The sequence below is a fragment of the Helicoverpa armigera genome, chromosome 24 (genome assembly GCF_030705265.1).
Source record: "Helicoverpa armigera isolate CAAS_96S chromosome 24, ASM3070526v1, whole genome shotgun sequence".
Taxonomy (NCBI): domain Eukaryota; kingdom Metazoa; phylum Arthropoda; class Insecta; order Lepidoptera; family Noctuidae; genus Helicoverpa; species Helicoverpa armigera.
In genome coordinates this window covers 5,266,456-5,285,901 of record NC_087143.1, presented here as the reverse complement: position 1 = coordinate 5,285,901, position 19,446 = coordinate 5,266,456, and the positions used below count along the sequence as shown (strand labels likewise).

The window sequence follows — 19,446 nt, the reverse complement described above, 5'->3', positions numbered from 1 at the left end:
AAACCACGCTATCGTTTTTCTAAAATATTTTTTCTAACAAATATTTACCGTTAATACTTCAGTTTACGAATAGCGAAAACCTCGGATAAACGCTCGATTACACCGTGTAGCTATTATAAAATTACGATACGCTTTTTCTAACTTAATTGCTGATCACTACAGAAGCATATTTCTATAGTTCTAGCGGCCGGTTGAGCTTCCACTTTTAATTAAAATTAAAGTTGTTACGAGCGCTGTTCGTTAATGCTTACCGTTGTTCCACACGAAAGTTTTACCATCTGTAATAGCTAGTAGGTACTAAATGGCAAACAAATGCTTTAAACTTTACCTGTTTTATTGAGTAATGTTGCGTTCGTTCATGTTAAGATTTCCTAGGTAGGTAATATATCTTTAATTTTCATTTACGATAAACCGTTTTAGGCTGAAACATCGACTTTCCTCAAAAAGATAAGCAGAGATGAGAACTTCTCTCGCAAAGTCCATGAATATTGTTTTTCATCGTAAACGGCCTTAGATTATTACTGGTAAAATTCCACTCCTTTTGGTATAACTCCGTGCGTTCATAATTCGACATCTCTCGACTCGACAACTTGTCTAAATACTCGGATATCCCGAATTGAAAAAAAGAATAGGAAGATATTGAAAAGAATAGGAAGACGATAGGTTACATTTAATATATTAATTTGTCACAATCGATCACCTCCAAAACTGAGGAGGTAATTTAGAAATACATGATTTATTGCGCGAATCAGAATTTAAATCAGTTTTTTCAACATTTTGCCGTGTGATCTCAATATTTATTGATTTACGAGGAACTGACTGTTTTTGTAATGGGATCAATCGTAATTGTGTCTGCCGCCATCACTAATCAGTGGATTATGGTAATCTGTCATAAAATAGACTACAATTTATCACAAAATAAGAGCGCTTTAATATTTTTAATGTTAATTGCTTTCTCAAAATTCGTTACGCGCATAAGGGGAAAATTTTATATTTAATTGCACGTCCCTTCTTCTCTGTATATGTTGATAGGGCTTTTTACAAAAATACCATTCATATTATAACTACATGATTTTTAACCGAGTTTTTAAACGTAAAGCTTATCGAATGGAGTACGTATAAGATTATACCAGCAATCCTAGTACACCTACACTAAACATCTTACTTATATTATGTACGTATTTACTGATGTTATTTTGCCTATATTCCGTTACGTTCCGTTATGCGCTGTCAACGTTGAAACCATAATTCGAACGAAACCAATTTCCTTAAAACAGAAATCCCTAACGTAAACCTAAAATATGGATAATAACACGCAAAGCCTGAAACTGCTCTCTAGCTGAATAGCTTCAATACAGGAAGATATAAATAAAGATTATCATAACAAACATAAGTAGTGAGGAAGCATACCGTACAGGTTTTCAAACATTCCATAAAACCAACTCACCTTAAATAGAGATATTAATTTATATGGCACATAATTTTACAACCTATGCACAATACATTTGTCATCTTAATCCTAGGATGCCATAAAGACACAAAAGGGTCAACCCTTCGACTGCGCTAGGCGAACTGGCCAAGATATTTGCATGGAAACATTCACATATATCCCCTATCTCTGGTTTATGAGCGCAAGTTATGGTCTTTATGATCGATGGCCAGTATTTATGGCCAAATGACCGTAATTAGTGGGCTGAGTACCACCGGACTTTATAGCTGGGCGGTGAGCCATTGAACATAGCTTTCACACAGCGGTTTAGTGTTAACTTCGAATTTGTATTTGTTCTGCTTCGATGTTTTTCCTGTATTTATTAGTGGTACTGTTTAATTGTACGGGTGGAGATCTTAACAGTGATTATTAAGAGGTTCCTTTGATTGAAACGATTCGAATGAAGAGATTTTTGTGATTACAATGTTAGCGGGAAAATTATACTGAATTCGTAACACCTTTTCACAAAGTCACTGACTAGTAGTTTAGCCATAAAGTTCTGTTTTCCCCTGATAAACATGGATAACAGAGATTAAATAGGCTAACTCAAAGTGAATATTATGAAAATTAAAATACAGTATAAAAGAAGGAAAAGTATGTTTGTCAACCATATGAAATTCCTTTTCGATTCGATAAAATACATATAGTTACACTACTTACACTAGCGACAAACGACGGACTTTATTTTCCTCAAATAATTGCGTCGCTATTAAATCAGCACGCGTAAAACTATTTTTTATTACCAACTTAGGATCAACATAACTATTCTACCTATTCTTACATTAAAATCCTACAAATCGGAACCTTCAAAACAAATATGCCGTCACTATTGCATACTATGGAAATCCGTTCAGTAACGAGCGCCTTTGCGCAAGAGCACGAACATCGGTTTGTAACCGTCACTGTTGTAGTGACGCGCGGATAATGTGCATTTGATACAGTTCTGTGTCGTGTTATGTGCTAACTGTCCGTCATGGTTACACACGCAGTTTTTTTAGACTTCAGACTTTTTGCTTGCTTTTTAGGGTACCGTACCCAAAGGGTAAAACGGGACCCTATCGTTTTCGCTCCTCTGTCCGTCCGTCCGTCACCAGGCTGTATCTCATGAACCGTGATAGTTAGAGAGTTGAAATTTTCACAGATGATGTATCTCTGTTGCCGTTATAACAACAAATACTGAAAACTAAAATAAATTTAATATAACCTTTCGAGCGCGAGTCCTTCTTCGAGAGTGATTCCGGCAAGTCTTTACATATTTTTTGGTATTTTCATTCTTGTACATCCTTTCTGCTCTATATCAGGTCCAGATATAACGGTCCCATGTCCCGACGTCATCCAGTATGTGTGTAAACCTTCCTCATGAATCACTCTATCCAGTTTGAAAATCGCATGAAAATTAATGCCGTGGTTTTCAGAACATAATTTCCAAATATAGGTAAGTTTGGAAATAATTTATATAAAATATAATTTATTTCCCTGAGTTCCTGATTTCCTAGAAAAAAAGGCTAAAAATAGTGCTATTATCTACCCGAGGTAGGAGGTATTCTGATAATTACAAACCAATTCTATCCAATAAACTAAATATTAGCTGGGTGTATCATACTTTCCTAAGCTTTCCGCTACCAACACACCAAGATCCAGATAACAACATATAACTTTAGTGTCAATCTCAGCGTAAACTCGAGGTGTGAGCTCCATTCATTGTTTATGACCAATTAGGAAGTTTGCACACTTCTGCGAACTTCGTTAACAATTGACGTTTACTGCATTACCGCTGCCCTAATATATGAAACGTGTGGAGGTGGCTTTTGTTTAGGCATAGCTCATTTGGTGGATTTCTAGATTGTGGCCGCTGGAAAATTGGTAGAGTAAAAGATGTACTTTTTATATCGTGAGTGACTGAAAAAGGATAGAAACACATACAAAAACAAATTTAAATAAAATCTTCTATAAAGATCTAAATCAAGTTAACCCCCAATATTCCCATACTAAATCCTAAAACCACAGATCGATATAAAACCTGTCGTGTGTCAAACGAAAAACATTTACAATCATACAAATAAAAGCTACACGAACCAATTAAATACAATGCATCGGATCAACCCTCACATGGCCTAATATCCCGGGTAGGGGCGACCCCGTTTATCTTAATAACATGTTAATACATCGAGTGTCGCGCGAGGGGTTAATTTTTACCTGAGTGTGGTTTGTTCGCTCATTTGTGGTATCTTTTTGATTAAAGAATGAAAGAAGAGGTTTTAGCGATGTTTTTTTTTTGTTTTAAGTTGCAATGGTTCTATTTTTGAACAAACGGTTCTATTTTTCAAGGAGGTTTGATAGCAGTTTTCGTTATGCATGTTTAGACTGAATCTTTTACAGTAGGCTTTCTGCTGAAGCAGAAACAATGGGTGATCTTATTCTTCTTATGGTCTTTTATTTATCAAACTGCTGCATTCAATTGGTAGCTTAATCAATAGACATCAGTGCAAAGCTTTTAGACTAAATGATTCTATTCGAATTTCGATTCTGAACAAGATATGTGACCCAAAACTTTGAGTCATTTGAATTAACACTATTTTAAAAGAGGCCAGGTTTAGGAACGGCGAATTGTGATTGGCTAATCGAATTGATGGAAACTGATATATTTTAGCTATAAATAATTTATCATAATTTCGATCAACAAGGTGAAAACAAGATTTACTAAATTAAGTCAAATTAGCCAAATTAATTACTAAACATAAATCTTGTTCCACTTTTGAAGTGCTAATTGATCACGCATAAACACAATTACTGATTAACTAGAATACCAATCGTTTTCTATGAATTTAAATTGCTTAATAATATTCGAAAATTATTGAAAAAAACTGATAGTCATCGCCTGAACGCCATGACATGCCAAAGTGACATTAACAGCATTGTCAAACAATATAACGCGGCAATATTAAATATTCAGCGCTGGCAACACATTACCCGTACGTGTTTTTAATTGATCTGGCAATACCGAAGCGCTGTGTTTCGTATGACACGTACATTATGTTACGTGTGTATTTTAATTTATGTTTTACTGCGATAATTGTTGGTTTTAGTGTTGAACACTGACGATTATATCGATATACGTAATTTATAAGGACGTTTGGTTCCCTGAAAGCGTTTAGTGCTTAATCAATTTCATGAGTGTTATTTTTACTACTTTTTATGTAGTTCCTATCTAACTGTATCATTTTATTTGTGTGTTATAACTCAAGTGACTGCAATTAATAGACAAAGATATTTTATTTCGTTAATTTAACCAGAAAAAGACAAATAATCCACCCTTATCAGTTAACCTACCATAAGACAACAAAATCGATCATGTGGCAAATTGATAAAATGAAATGAAACTTTTAAATCTTATCTTGAAACCGACTAAATAAAGAAAGAGTTGTATAAATACGTTTGAGATTAAGAATAAACTTATTTATCTAAAGGAAGTAGATATATTCCTTTGTTACCCTTCCCTTGTAACTCTTCAAAATTAATTTATAATCTATAGATAACCGTCAAGTTGATCCCAAAGAATAAATACAACATCAAGCTAAAATAAAATCAAATTGTGTAAATATTCCACCAATATATGGTAAATATTAAGTCATCTAAGTAGACTACTATCATAAAATGCGAATAATATTGTTTGTCTCGCTTCTTTCATAGTCGATAAGTACAGCTTAAAGGCTTAAGTAGATAACTTTTACACGGAAAATGGGACCGGCGTAAACAAAATGAGTATTATGGCTACATCGTACATCATACGAGTTAGGTGAGATTATGATACGCAGTTCAAAATATCAGGCAAGAACTGCTTATTAACAAAAACAAATGAAAGGAGCGATATCCAAAATAGTTTATTAACAATTTTTGAAAGAACTAAATCAAAACAAGTGACAGTTGACAAAAATACGTTCGAAAAAAAAACAATCTGTCAAATTCGAATCGACGTCCAAAACAGCTGATTAACAAAAATGACAGCTCATAAAAAAGACGTTCGGAAACAGTGAGGTACATAATTAGGTCTTCCGTACACAATCGGGGGTCGGATCTGGGGGTAATTTGTAACAATAATGGTCCGATTGGTCAAGCGGGTCATGGGAGCGAGTGGCACCTGTCACAATGTCAAACTATCGCTGTGTTATCTGTAAGGCCTTAATAACCTCGCGTGGGGACGACAGGATACGGGAATTTGGTGGTATGAATGGATTTGGATGATAATTTTCGGTTTTTAAAGGGTTGGGCGGTTTGGTTTTGTATATTTTTTGCCGTTGATTCGATTGTGTATTTAAAATCTGGATTCTTATCAAGAGAAGAAAGTAGAGAGTAGATACTATTAACTTGTAATATTTACCGATTTTTATATATTATATTTTACCCAAAGTTTGTTTTAAATAATATGACAAAAAGGCGTCAAAATAGATAAGTCATCTTATTAGATTCACACCACAAACCACTCAAAAAAATATAGCACATGTTTAAACAACCAAATCCCTCCAAAACCCGAATCGAATCCACACGATAATCGATACAAATAATCGTTACAGCAACAACCAAAAATCACGCACCTAAACCAGCCACATCACTATCGGAATTGATCGCCGGCTTTTCGCAACTTAAGTCGGATTTGCACCGATATCATTCAGTTTATGTTACCCCGTGGATTACGCTGTCAATATTATTACTCGCCTTTAATACCGTTGAGCCTGTCCATAAAACATATTGGAAATTATTGCTTGCTACGTCAACTTTATCATGGTATTGGAAATTGCTGCTTTTGTGTGAAAAAGATGTCTTATTTAGAATGTGGGTAGTTGGTGTAAGTGCTGGACAGGCCTTTTTTGCTATTTATGGAGAGGTCTTGTACGTGTATCAAGAGGGTCTGAGAATGTGTGTAACTGTAGAGATAGTTGTTGTTAAGTCTAGGAAGGAATTACAAAAAAATCGAATCCTATGTTAGCAATAAAGAACTTAAAAAGTTTCGAAAATAAGAGCGTTTCGGTGAGACCCATGTAAGACTACACGGGTGGGACAAAACTGAATCACCATCTTGAATAATAAATCAACCATGCGACTATTAGATAATAAGCCAGGAATACTATCGCCGTCTTACACAGATCTTGATACAGCAAATCTAAAAATAAACATCCTGCACTATTTCCAACCTTCGCTATTCAATAAAACCAAAAAATCCTCACACATCTGGCGACTTAACATCAAAAACTACGTTCATTCACAAAGGAGATCACGACACTTAAAGGGTAATAAAAACTCTAATTACCCGACCTCTTCCGTTAAGAAGTAAGGCACGTTAAGTTGATAATTATCGAGTTGGTCGGGAATGGTCGTGTCTTCTCGTCCGGCCTTGATTACCTTCCGAAAGCCTTGGGAAGCACGTTACCCTTGGTAAAAGGATTTCCAATGATCGATCGGCTGTTTTTTGCGCAGATTGTGGTGAGGATCAATTTGGATAACGGTTTTTTTTATTTGAATCTGTGCGCCAATGTGTCTTTTCAATCTTTGGCTATGCGTTCCATGTTTAAAATAACAAAAGCTATTGAAAATAACAAAATTGCTAACTTACCCAAAGTATTGTGATGACGACGTTCAAAGGCAAAAGAGCTATTTAACCGTCGTACTGATTAGTGATTTCATAAAAAAAAACTAGTAACGAAATAAAGCGCCTGTCGCCATCATTATAAATTAACTAACATTTCAAAAAACGAACATTTACCACAAATATACTAATTAATCATTGTTTTATTTATCAAATTAGAGAGAACAGATGCAGAAACATCCCTCTATTAGGAATAGCCAGGATTCCCGCTATGCCGCCATGGATATAGTTTTTTCTGTTGAACTATTTGAAGCACGGGACACACTACATACAGATATGTTGATGAGCTCATTATAGGAATTCCTCACACCTACAACCAGTCTCCAGGCAAAGGACAGACTCTTATATAGCATCACATGATAAATTGTATCAATCAGAGATTTTTTAAAGTGATTCTTTCTATAAATTATACGCTTTGAACTAGTTAATGGGTTTGTTAGTGTAATACCGGGAAGTCGTTACGCAAGAATTTTTGAAGAAGAACATTCATTAGGAGAATATGTACTACCTACTAGTATTGATAAAAACACCTGACAAACTTACGATCGATCATTAGGTATGTTCAATGCAGATTGACATTAACAAATACTATCTGAACGCTTCCTTTGACATCTATGAAATTGTGATATTCAATGAAACAGGATTCTACTCCTAACCGTTTTTCCTTCTAAGGGTCGCAAAAAAAGTTTATGTGAAGCTGACTGCTGTGGTCGGAGAGACACTTTAAGAAGAATAAGAAGAGGTGATCATGTTGAACTTGGAAATAACCCAAAATTAGCATGGCATAATATATTGAGTAGTTGTTAGGGATATAGGCTACTAAACTACCAGGCTAGGAACTGATCAAATACAAGTTATCAATACATAAAAACAAGAGTGCGTGATGTCCTGTTTGCACAAATGTTGACTCATCGGCTATGGTCACCGGAAAAATCCATTCCCCTCTGTTGATTTAGCATTTTGAACCGTGCTAAAACGTGTTCATACTATGCTGACACGCCTGTCATCCATGAATGTGAGGTAACCCTTATTGAAGACAGAAAAAAAAGCATTTTTTGTTGCGGAAAACTTTATCTCAATTTTATTTTTCATATAACCCGGTTAGTCTATTGCTATATAAGATAAAAGTTGCCTAAAGCTTAAAAATCGTTATAACACTCAGGAAAACTACTCGACCCTGAAGATGATTGACAGGAATTTAAGCACAATAATCGAAATGGAACCCAAAAAACTATAATGTGTCCAGCAGATCTTCGCTTAAGCCGTGTAAAGTCATTTAAAATCTATAAAGTCGTGATAATGCAAGAGTAACCGAATTGCAATATGTTTTTGTTGATTCGAAACCAGGATCTCAGAGTACTTACTGCACTACGAGACTATAATCTATATTTAAAGCTGATGCATGTCATTACTACGGTCGACATGCACACAAACATTAATTATTCGCAATCAAAATACACAAAAAACCACACCTAATGATATATAGATTGCTTTAATACTATCTCTTGATAGCTTCCGTAAAGCATATAATTACACCCTAGTTCCTGATAGGATGCAAGCCTAATGAGCTGACGTTGACCCATTTATTACCCGAGAAAAAAGGCGCATGTCAACTCCTAGACACCTGCTGTTAATGCATCCTTGGAATTAATATCGAATCAATCTACCATTAAGGTATTAAAGCAACGGGTCTCACGCCCCGCGGAATTATCTTTCACCCCATCAAACGTGGAAAGTCTAATAGAAATCCGTGGTACGTAATAAGAAAGGCTAATCGCACGCGTAGACAGTTAGCGCGTTGCGGCATCGTGCAAAAACATATATTGGATGTGTCAGCAATGATTGATGCGCGGGAGTCGGCAAAAACTTGCGTTGAACGGAACGGGCCGTGACGTTGCAGGGAATGCGAAGCGGTTATGTGCGTTCGTTTGATCGTGAGCTACAGTTTATAGTTTGATATCGAGCTCACTAGTGAGAATTGTAATACCTAGTATCCGGGAATGTTTGACGCCAATCACGCATAGCTTGACTTCGTTAGACAAAACATGACGAATATCTATCAGGATCTTTTCAGGGCTGTGTATAAGGAAAAGTACTATAATAGTTTTATTTCAGTCTTTATTTGATTGATTTTAGATTTTCACATGTAGGAAAATAATTTTATCTGAAATAATAGGGTATTACATGCATTTTTGAAATATATCTTAAATAAATTCTTTAGTCTTGATATATCTCTAAAAAATTAAAAATATTTTTTTTTCTCACGTTATGTACGAATATAAATTAATTGTTTTATCATAATTTCAAATTTCGCGCGTATTTCGCGAAAACGCGGCACACAACGGACGCCATGATTGTTTTTTGGTCATGACGTCATTACGCTACTACAGCTGTCAGTAATACATATTTTGATAGGTATGTATTGAAAATTTTAACTGACACTACCGTAATGACGTCATTAGCATGGCGGCGACATTTCGTAGTGTTCAAAGACAGATAAAAAAACCTAAAAACTTTAAACTGCAATAAAAAATATATTTATGTACCTTACGAAGTGAAACTAACATTTCCCGATTGCTTTTCCTCTAAACAATCATTGTAATTCACTTTTAATTTTTTTCTCATCTAGACTAAAATACCCTATTATAGTATTTTAGGCAACGTTACCCTTTCAGCGAATTAGAGGTACAGTGTAGTAGAGATTAAAATGAGTATCTAAATAGAAACTTTGATAAACATACATAGGATTAGGTCCCCACAATAGGCCTTGAAGTACAGTTGCACCTTCAACCAAAGTTCAGAAGCTTTTGCGGTGGGAATTTTACAAGTGTAAACACCACATTTCAAGTATTCTTCTAGTAAACGAAACTTTTTTTTCTCAGTAAGCAGAGTCTGTGTAATTGGATGTCGTGCCTCGCTGGGTGCTTGTCAATCAAATATTCTTGTTCAACTGGTTGATACAATCGCGTGGGAAGGTAGCGCCATCTAGCGGTGTCGAAGCGAACACCTTTAAGGCGCCATTGATTAATTGATTCTAGTTTTGAAGTTTTGAAAGTTATAAGAGACATTGAAGTAGGTTTGTATGAAGGTGGATGTATTTCCATACATCGTGATAAGTTCAACTATTTGGGGTAAAAGTAATTAATCTACAAGATAGGTTCTAAAATACATAGGTATTTTCCAAAGGAGCCTAGGCCAATATTTGTTATTTTTTATGACTAGTATGTGAGCTTCGACTAATATGAATTTTCTGATAAGTAATATGTGACCTTATCTGAGTTTTTGATGTCCGTTTTTGGGGTGTAGTACTCCAGTAGGTACTACTTACCTATATTTTTTTTCATGTCTTCTTTCTTTTTAGTCAAGTATATTAATATCAGACTAACACGTTTTTGCTACATCAGGAATTTGCAAACACCAGATCTCAGATTAGTTAATGATCGGTTTTTAAGAAAGGATAGCGATTTCCTTAATATTTTGACAGACGCATTTGATACGCATCTGCCATAATTACATAGTCCTAGCAATTCGCACCGCTTAAAAAAAAGACCCACTGTTCCTCTACGACACGTTGATGGAAAAAGATTTATGATAAAAAAAAATGAGAAAGTTTGTGTTTTTTTAATTTTATTAGAAAATAGATAGGTAAATACAGAGGTAAATAAATTGAAACCACAGGTTCTACTTTATTTCGTTCATATATTAGGGGTTAAAGTATGAAATTGCCGTTTTATTCTAGTAGGTTTTTGAATTGCCATAGAGTCTTCATGGTTTGAGGTTTTCGAATTTAACTTTTTTCACGTGGTTTCTGTGATGTTTTTCTTTTAAAAAATGTGAAACATTTGATTATCGATGTTCAATTGTTTTTGTTATTCAACTTAAACAAGAAAGATGGATACTGCGAAAATTTGAGTAATTTTTGAATATGAGTTCCGACGCGGGATTGAACGGCAGAAACAGCCCGCAATATCAATGCTGCATTTGAAGAGGTGTCTGCTAAAGAACGCGCCGTGCGATTTTGGATTAAACGCTTTCGTGGTGGAAACTTCGACTTGAAGAACGAGCCATGAGAAAGACCGCCTGACAGGTGATTAACGAGAAATTAAGAGAGACGGTGAACGCCGATCCTAGTCAAACTACCCAGATACCCAGCCGAACACCGAATAATGTTGAAAAATTAGCAGTAAAACAGCCACGACTCATGAATCGACCTTCACCGCTATTGCTCCATGACAACGCGAGGCCTCATACAGCAAAATAAACCGTTTTAACTCTTCAGGAACTGCAGTTGGAAACTATTCGTCTTCCTCCATATTCGCCAGACCTTGCTCTAACGGACGACCATTTTTTTTTGTGATTTGGACAATTATCTACGTCACAAGAAGTTTCTTCCCAGGAGGCAGAACAAAATTCTTTCACACTGTTTGTGCAGTCTAGATCCTCAGAGTTCTATCGTAAAGGCATAAATGACCTTCTTATTAGATGACCGCAATGTATAGATAATAATGGCAACTATTTTGATTAAATAAGTTTGTTAAAAATTAAAAAAAAATACAATTTAGGTTTTCAGTACAAATCGGCAATTTCATACTTTAACCCCTATTATTTTTTAATACCTAATGGAATCAGAAAGTGAATGTTCAACAAACTTTTCTTTTACGTAAGCCTAGGTACGCCAGTTTTAAAACACATTTACACTCAATCGTTTTAATTATTTCGTTGCAAAAAATAACTGATATTGATACTATATGCTCTATAGGAACAACTTTCCAGCCAACTAACCGTTATAAAAACAAATGAAAACTTGTTCCATATTTGAATTTAAAAAGCGCCCTTAAAAAACAACCTTACCATTTACTATGCGCATTCGGATGCATCGATTGCTCAATAGGATATCAATTGTGCATCTAATGGCGTAATGATCGGTTGCCCTTTAAAATTGACGCCTTGGCTTAGCCACTCCCCTATACCATACACTACTATTTACCCATTAAGTTTGACAGCCTACTTAAAAGTCCTATAATTATTTTTTAAAACCACAGCCGTGGAGGTTGTGTGAAAAAAGTTCTTATAATGGATTTTCGGTGGTTCGAATTTAGATAATTGTCGGAATATTGATTCGATTTGAACAGATGTATCGATGGTTAGGTGTTGAGGAAATTGGTGTAATTATGTTAAAAAATCGGTAGTCATCCTTTAAATGTTGGAATATTTTGACTTTCGTGTAAAGTGGAGCAGTTAATGGCGCTAAGCTTTTGGTTATGCAAGTTTAAGGAACAAAACTAAATATTTTTTTGCCACTGCTTAAGAAGCTAACTTAATAGATATATGAAAAATGCCGACGGACACCACATATTTTAGCAAACTAGCTGAAAGCGACAACCGCACAGATAGTTACGTAGGCATAATCTTACGCCACAAACAAATGAAAAAACCATTTTGTTGCGTGTCTTCCGGGAGGCACGGGTAATGTAGGCAGCAATACAGCAATGAACAACATTTAATGGTCTTTGAACGATCACTTCATGATATGTATTGCTATAGTTATTACGTACGCTTATCCGTAACAGAGTACCGGTTGATAGAGAGATACTTTATAATGTATATTGTAACGTTGGTATTGTTAACCGACAGAAAAGAGACAGCTATTGTAATTGAGAAACTGATAATTTTCATTTTGTCGCAGTTCTAAGGGAAATTATATGCGTCATATTAATTTTAGACTGAAACTTGCAAGACTGATCAGGACTACTGAAAAACATGAAAGCCTAGTTGCAGAAATTGTTTAGCTAATGTTATAGACTACTTAATCAAAATAACACCATAAACGCACTAGGCCGAAAATAATCCAGTTTTGCATTTCTCTAATTATACAATGTTATCTAACTGAAAGAGTCACATTTAATCCATCAACGCTTTCCAGTACCGCAATGTCACTCAGTTTTAAAAACAAGAGCGCATCAACAACAACATAACAAGTGGAAAACGGAAAAACCTATACAAAATTAAAGTCCAAACAGTGACGTTATCTCCTATCACACATAGAACAAACACGAACTTATTCGTGTAGGAATATTCATTACAACATTATAAGTAGTCTACTCAAATAATCGACTAATATCAGTGGGTAATATGAAAGTCCGTGCGAACGGCCACGTGTGCTCAGTAATGACTTAGCTTAGCCCGTTGGATTTGCTCATTAGTCGACTAGAGTGTCGATATATCAGATTCGATTCGAGTAAAGGGGGTCTCTATCGATAATATCTTTGCAGTGGCGAGAGGTAGCGGTTTATTAAACGATGGCTTATCGGTTTTTTTTCGATGTTATTGTTGGATTTTTCTGCTTATTGTATACGGTTTTTGTTTTGGATAGAAAATTGAGCTAGCTTTCCTATGGTTGTAGAAGCTTATTCTAGCGTTCGTTGTGTAGAGGATCTTGATTCAATTTCAATTTAATAAAATATTAATTTACCTAAGCCAAAGGTAGTATAGCATCAAATTATTGTGGGTCCAAAATGTTCTTAAGCTTTCGTTTGGCAAACGATAATCATGAAAGAACTTACTAGCTAGTGACTTAGAATAATATGCAGGCCATTTTAATAAAACTTAGACTTATGACAAGTTTCTAACTTTGTATAAGATTTAAACCATCCATAGACTCTCTATTTTTCCAGTAAAGAAACCAAAACTTAGTACTTTCAAAAAGTACAGTCAAAACAAACAGACGGCAACCATTAACCGTAAATAAACGATACAGTACAAAAACGTAGACTTTCACAGTGCTTCATAAAGGTACGAATGATGGTATTTCTGAGTAGTGGACGCGCATCATCTGTGTTATTATATCGTCATTACAACTTCTTCCTTGAGCGCAATCGGTTAACTGTAGTACTGTAGTTCCGTTTGTGATGCGTTTTGTTTTTTTGTTGTTTTTCTGTTTCATTGGTTTGCAAAGGTGGAAAGGATACGGTATCTGACGTGTTTTGTATAGGAGATAGGGTTTGATTGTGTATGAATATCTTAGTTACGTTCCTAAAGGTCATTTTAGGTGTAACATTTTAAACCTTCCCTTAACTAGGTAGGTAGGTACTCCCTTAACTTTTCGCATAATAGCGCAGAATTTGTACCTATTCCAATTTTGATGGATCTGAGTTTCTTCTATTGCTTTTATTTGAAAAAAAACTTATTTTCTTGAAGTCGGTCAAAAGCAACACTGAAGTGAAAGCCTCCACATATTTTCAACTTCTAAACAACGTCTGTTAAGTAACAAATGACTACCTGAAACCAGCATTATCGTAGCCACTGCTATTATAACTCATCATACTCAAACGACCATAGTTTTCACCTAAATAAAAACTAACATTACAATTTTCTTTCCAGCAAGTAGCAACCCCGACAGTGGTGAAGAAGATTCTCCGTCTAAAACAAGAGAACCCGGGTATGTTCGCGTGGGAGATCCGCGAGAGACTGCTGAGCGCGAGGGTGTGTGAGCCGCACTCCATACCTTCGGTGTCCAGCGTCAATAGGATCCTGAGGAACAGTGGCCTGGCTTGGAGTGATGATGACACCAGGAATGCACATGGTAAGACTTTGATTTTGCTGCTGATTTCTTTTTTAAATTTAAAGTACCCTATGAGCTCCATAATGAATATTGGTGGGATGTAAGCCTTTCTGATTTATACACTCTTTCTTTGTTCAGTTTCACCCACAGTGGATGGAGTAATTAGGGCTTAGAAATAACATTTGGATATGAGAATAATTTCGTTCCCTACCTAGCTTCATAAGATTTTGAAACCAAATGCCTCTCGGGGAAAATCATGACGACATTATACGATGTTATACCAAATAAACACTTTTCGGCTACTAAAACACGCTGTTTGTACCTTTTAACTGTCCATTAGGTACTTAACGCATCATCAAAAAGTTTTAATATTTCATTAACACCTTCTTTAGTCAAAAAAAAGTCGTTACACAAACATCAAATTCAAATAAAGAACGTTAAATAGTCAACATTAAAACGATTTAAAAATAAACGGATTTAACTAATTAATGGCAGATAGGCGTAAGTTGTTGGATTCTTACAAACAGGTGTCAGGAAGTCTCTAGTGGTATAAAAAGTTATTATTCTTGTTTAATTACGTTTAAATCTTAGGTGGACATGTTTAAAAGACATTAAATCCAGTGCGGCTATGCGTAGGGGCATTTTGTTGTGACACTTTTTAGTTTTGTTGGCTATTTTACAATGTTTCGTGTTTTTAAGGAAAAATAACTGAGACATAGCGGAAAATATTTAAAACATGTTTGCATTTTTTTCTTACTGCGTGATTAAAATGAAAGTTCATATTTTTCAATAACCGGCTAAAAAGAAAAGTGCCAATCTTTAAATTCTTTCTCTTTTCTTTACAGAATCATACCCACAGCCGGAGCTACCACCCAACATGATGGAATACATGTCAATGAAGAACTCTTTACCCCCTTCCGCGATGCCAACACAGCAGAGTTCTCCCTACTTCGCTCACTCCGCCGTCAGAGTACCCCCTCCCCAACACACAGACCCAACACAGCTATACGACAGGAGACTAGCCACCTCTTGGCTGCTAGCCAATCAGGTCCAAGCCCAAGGCCTCCTAAAACCTTACCCAATCAACCCCTGGCAGAGAATAATGCTACCTTACCATGACGGCAAAAACTTCTCTCCCTACGCTCTGAATCTACACAACGATCTTCTAAACCGAATAAACCCTGACGAAGTGAAATCTGAGAATTCAGAACATATTTCTGTTGAAGCCAGCGACGATAGCACTGATAGGCCTGACGTGGATGATGATCAGAAATCACACGAAAAAGAAAAGAAGAAAAATCCGTATTCCATAGAGGAGCTTTTGAAAAAACCTGATAAGATGGTCAATGTGAATCCGATTGGTTTCCAGAACTTTCTACGGCAGCCTAGTGGGAGTATGATAGAGAGTAGTCAGGATCTGAGTAACAGGAGCTCTCCAGCGAGTTTCTGTTCTGTACAAAGTGGAGTTTCGAACGACTGCTTTTCTGAATCAGCCAGTTCTGAAATTAAAGCGGGAAATTAATTCCGCTGTTAATATTATTGTTGTATTATGTTTGCTGTTATTTTGACATTTGTTAGATTACATTCCACTTAAAATATTTTGTTTTAAGGAGATTCATATAAATAAAATTAGGAACCATTCTATTTGAGATTCCAGTAAAAGGAAAAACTCTGGAAAACGCATATTACTTACCTTTGTCGCATGAAACGCCTGTTCATTTTACATTCAGAATAGTACTAATTGTATCATAATATTGTAAATAAATAAACTAGTTAAGTACAAAAATCTATATTATCATAATCTCTTAGAGCGTATTATTTGCGTGTATAAAACAGTACATGAGAGCGCCATCTATCGGAAAAATCAGGAAAAAACATATTAATAGATTTTTATTATTAATTGTTGTAAATAGTAAATGCCATATTACAATGTAGATATTTGCGTAATGTGTCCATACTATGTAATAATATTCGGAATAGAAGATACGCAATAGCTTGTAGTTAAATACAATAATAATGTAATACTTCCCTACATAAATTATTTAAAAAGTACAGACACATCCACTTTTGAAGAATCCCGTAAAAAATAGTAACATTTTTACTAAATTTTACTATCACAAAATGCCGTATTTATAATTCTGTGATATTGTAGGAAGTATTCTATGTATGTTGATTCATTGATTCAATATCCTCTTTGAAAATACATTCCTCTGTCGTTAGTTTTACTATTATGAGATCATAGTTATTTTATTGTAAGTAGCAATAGTTGATAGATGTACTTATATGTATATAATGTAATCACAGTAGTTGTTTATTTATGAAATGGCACAATAAACCAAATACAAATTAACTATGATGTCTACTCATTTTATTCGTACTTTTAATCGAACTATCTAGCAACAACTGAATTTGCCGAAACCTACCGTCTTCATTTTTATTTTTTTACCTTAGAGTGACGTAACACAAAATTAAAACGTGTTTTATCTTCGTTGTTACTGGTCTGTGAAAGAAAAGAAAGGGTTATCTAAAAACCGGACTAATTACTTTTTTCATTCATCTGTCATGCCTAAGTTCTTTGAATAGGTACTTATATATCTACGAAAAAGTCAAAACAAAATTCATAAAACTGCATAGATTAAAAAACTTAATTGTGCTTATGCCTTTGTTAATCAAAGGGCACAGGATTATGCTATGCGTAATAACCCCTACAATATGCAAATGGTGTGTAATAGATGTATTATGGAAATATGGCGACCACCGGAAACTTGGTAATTTCATAGATTTTTGTTTTGCTCGAATAAGAATTAGTCATTTCACGCGACATTTCTGAGGAATTAGAATTTACTTGGTTATTAGAACGTGAGATTTGATTTTAATTTCTATGTTATTTGAATGTAATTAGGGCCTTTGCGTTTACGTTCACACCTAAGTTATTCCATTCTGAAGGGAGGTAAGTACCTACACGTAAGGTCCACAAGTTTATGCCTAGCCTAGGTATATAATTAAAGGGAACAAGTATAATACAAGTAAAGTAGGTAGATCATCAAAACATAATGAGGAATTCTATTCCCAAATACATAGAAGAGGAGATTTTATCGAGTTTCTGCCAGTGACTGGTGATAGATAAATAATACCACTATAATATCTGCTATAGCAAGTGGGTTTGAACAAGCATATAGGTCATGGCTAAAAAATTAAAATGAAAATAAACATTAAAAAATTCCATATGGGCCGAAAAGCAGCTCAATTCAAATAAAACTGGGCTGGGCACGTCAGCCGAATGCATCCTGACAGATGTGCCAACATCGTCACCCAGTGGCTACCACAGGATGGTCATCGCAGGCGGGGTAGGCCCCGAAAGAGATGGTGGGATGACCTGGATGCCTACAATCCTGATTGGTGGGAGGTCTCAAAAGATCGAGATGTCTGGAGGCAAAATGGGGAAACATTTGCCCAGCAGTGTTACAGTACGGACTAAGAAAAAAAAAAGTAACTTTGTTTGACGAGAATGTTAGCGTAGGTCACAGGACTACTTCTGAGCAACGCACAAAAAATAGTAAGTAACAGTGAATTCTCACCCGAACTTTATTATATTAGTCGAAGCTCTGCTTACCTAAAACGAAAGTGTAAGCGTGAAACTATTAAATATTCGTCACCAACACTAACTGAACGTTAAATGTTGGTATAGTTATAAAGACGCAAAGATAAAGTTATTTTTATTTTAGCAATAGGGTAATGAAACAACTACAGACAATTTTGTTGATATTTTCAAAATCAAAGGACAATGCCTAAAAACGTCCCCACCCACCAACAGACTTGAAAGTAGTGTCATTGGATGCGCCTCATTTAATAGATCATTTCTTATTATGGAGACACATTCCAAAAGTATGGGGTTTAGGAACTATAAGACAATTTAGTATCCTTAATAATCAATTAACTTCAAGTTTGTTAACCAATTACTCAGAGTTGGGTGGACCGATTTTGATGTTTTTATTTTAAAGAATCTATCTCAAAGTTAGTCTAATGTAATTTTCATCAAGATCTTTTAAGCAGTTTTTTAGTTATCATCGGTTAAAATAATCGGTTTGAAGAGGCAATGTAGGATGTCGTGCGGACACCTTCACCACCACCAACAGACTTGAAACTAGTGTCATCGGAAGCGCCTCCTTTGATAGATCATGACTATCATAACGATTTACGCCAAATGTATGGGGTTTTGGAAATATTCGACATTTTAGTATCCACAATTAACGTAACGTTAGGTTAGGTTAGTAGGTATACACCGTGACTTTTTAGTCGTCTTGCAACGGCAGCCCACTTCATGTATCCAATGACTAGTAAACGTTCATATGAAAAAAAAAAAACAATTATGAGATTTGAATAATTTAAAAATAAAAAATAATTCATTAAACCCCAAACATTTAGAGTATGTCGTCACAGTAAAAAATATCTATCGGATAAGGCGCTTCTGATGACACTAGGTTCAACTCTGTTGGAGTCAGTAAAGGTCCACACAAAATCATTAAACCAATTATCATTCTAACCGGTGATAACTCAAAAGTTGCTAAAAAGATCCCGATGAAAATTATATCGGACTAACGTTGAGACACCGTCTTTGCATTATAACAAAAATAATCAAAATCGGTCCACGCAACTCCGAGTAATTGGTTAACAAACTTGACGTTTATTGATTATTAAGGATATTAAAATGTCGTGTATCTCCAAAACCCCATACATTTGGAGTAAATCGTTTTG

At 35.2% G+C, this 19,446-nt stretch overlaps 1 protein-coding gene across 1 annotated transcript in view; it reads left to right on the top strand.

Moving 5' to 3' along the window:
* The window catches only part of LOC110381007 (paired box protein Pax-9), a 49,636-nt gene extending 32,614 nt beyond the window's left edge, over positions 1–17,022 (top strand). Inside the window, exons 4-5 of the mRNA XM_049849949.2 lie at positions 14,511–14,712; positions 15,537–17,022. Coding sequence (XP_049705906.1) covers positions 14,511–14,712; positions 15,537–16,213 — 879 coding nt within the window. The 3' untranslated portion in view covers positions 16,214–17,022. The remainder of the gene's footprint in view (positions 1–14,510; positions 14,713–15,536) is intronic.
* Positions 17,023–19,446: the final 2,424 nt, after the last annotated feature.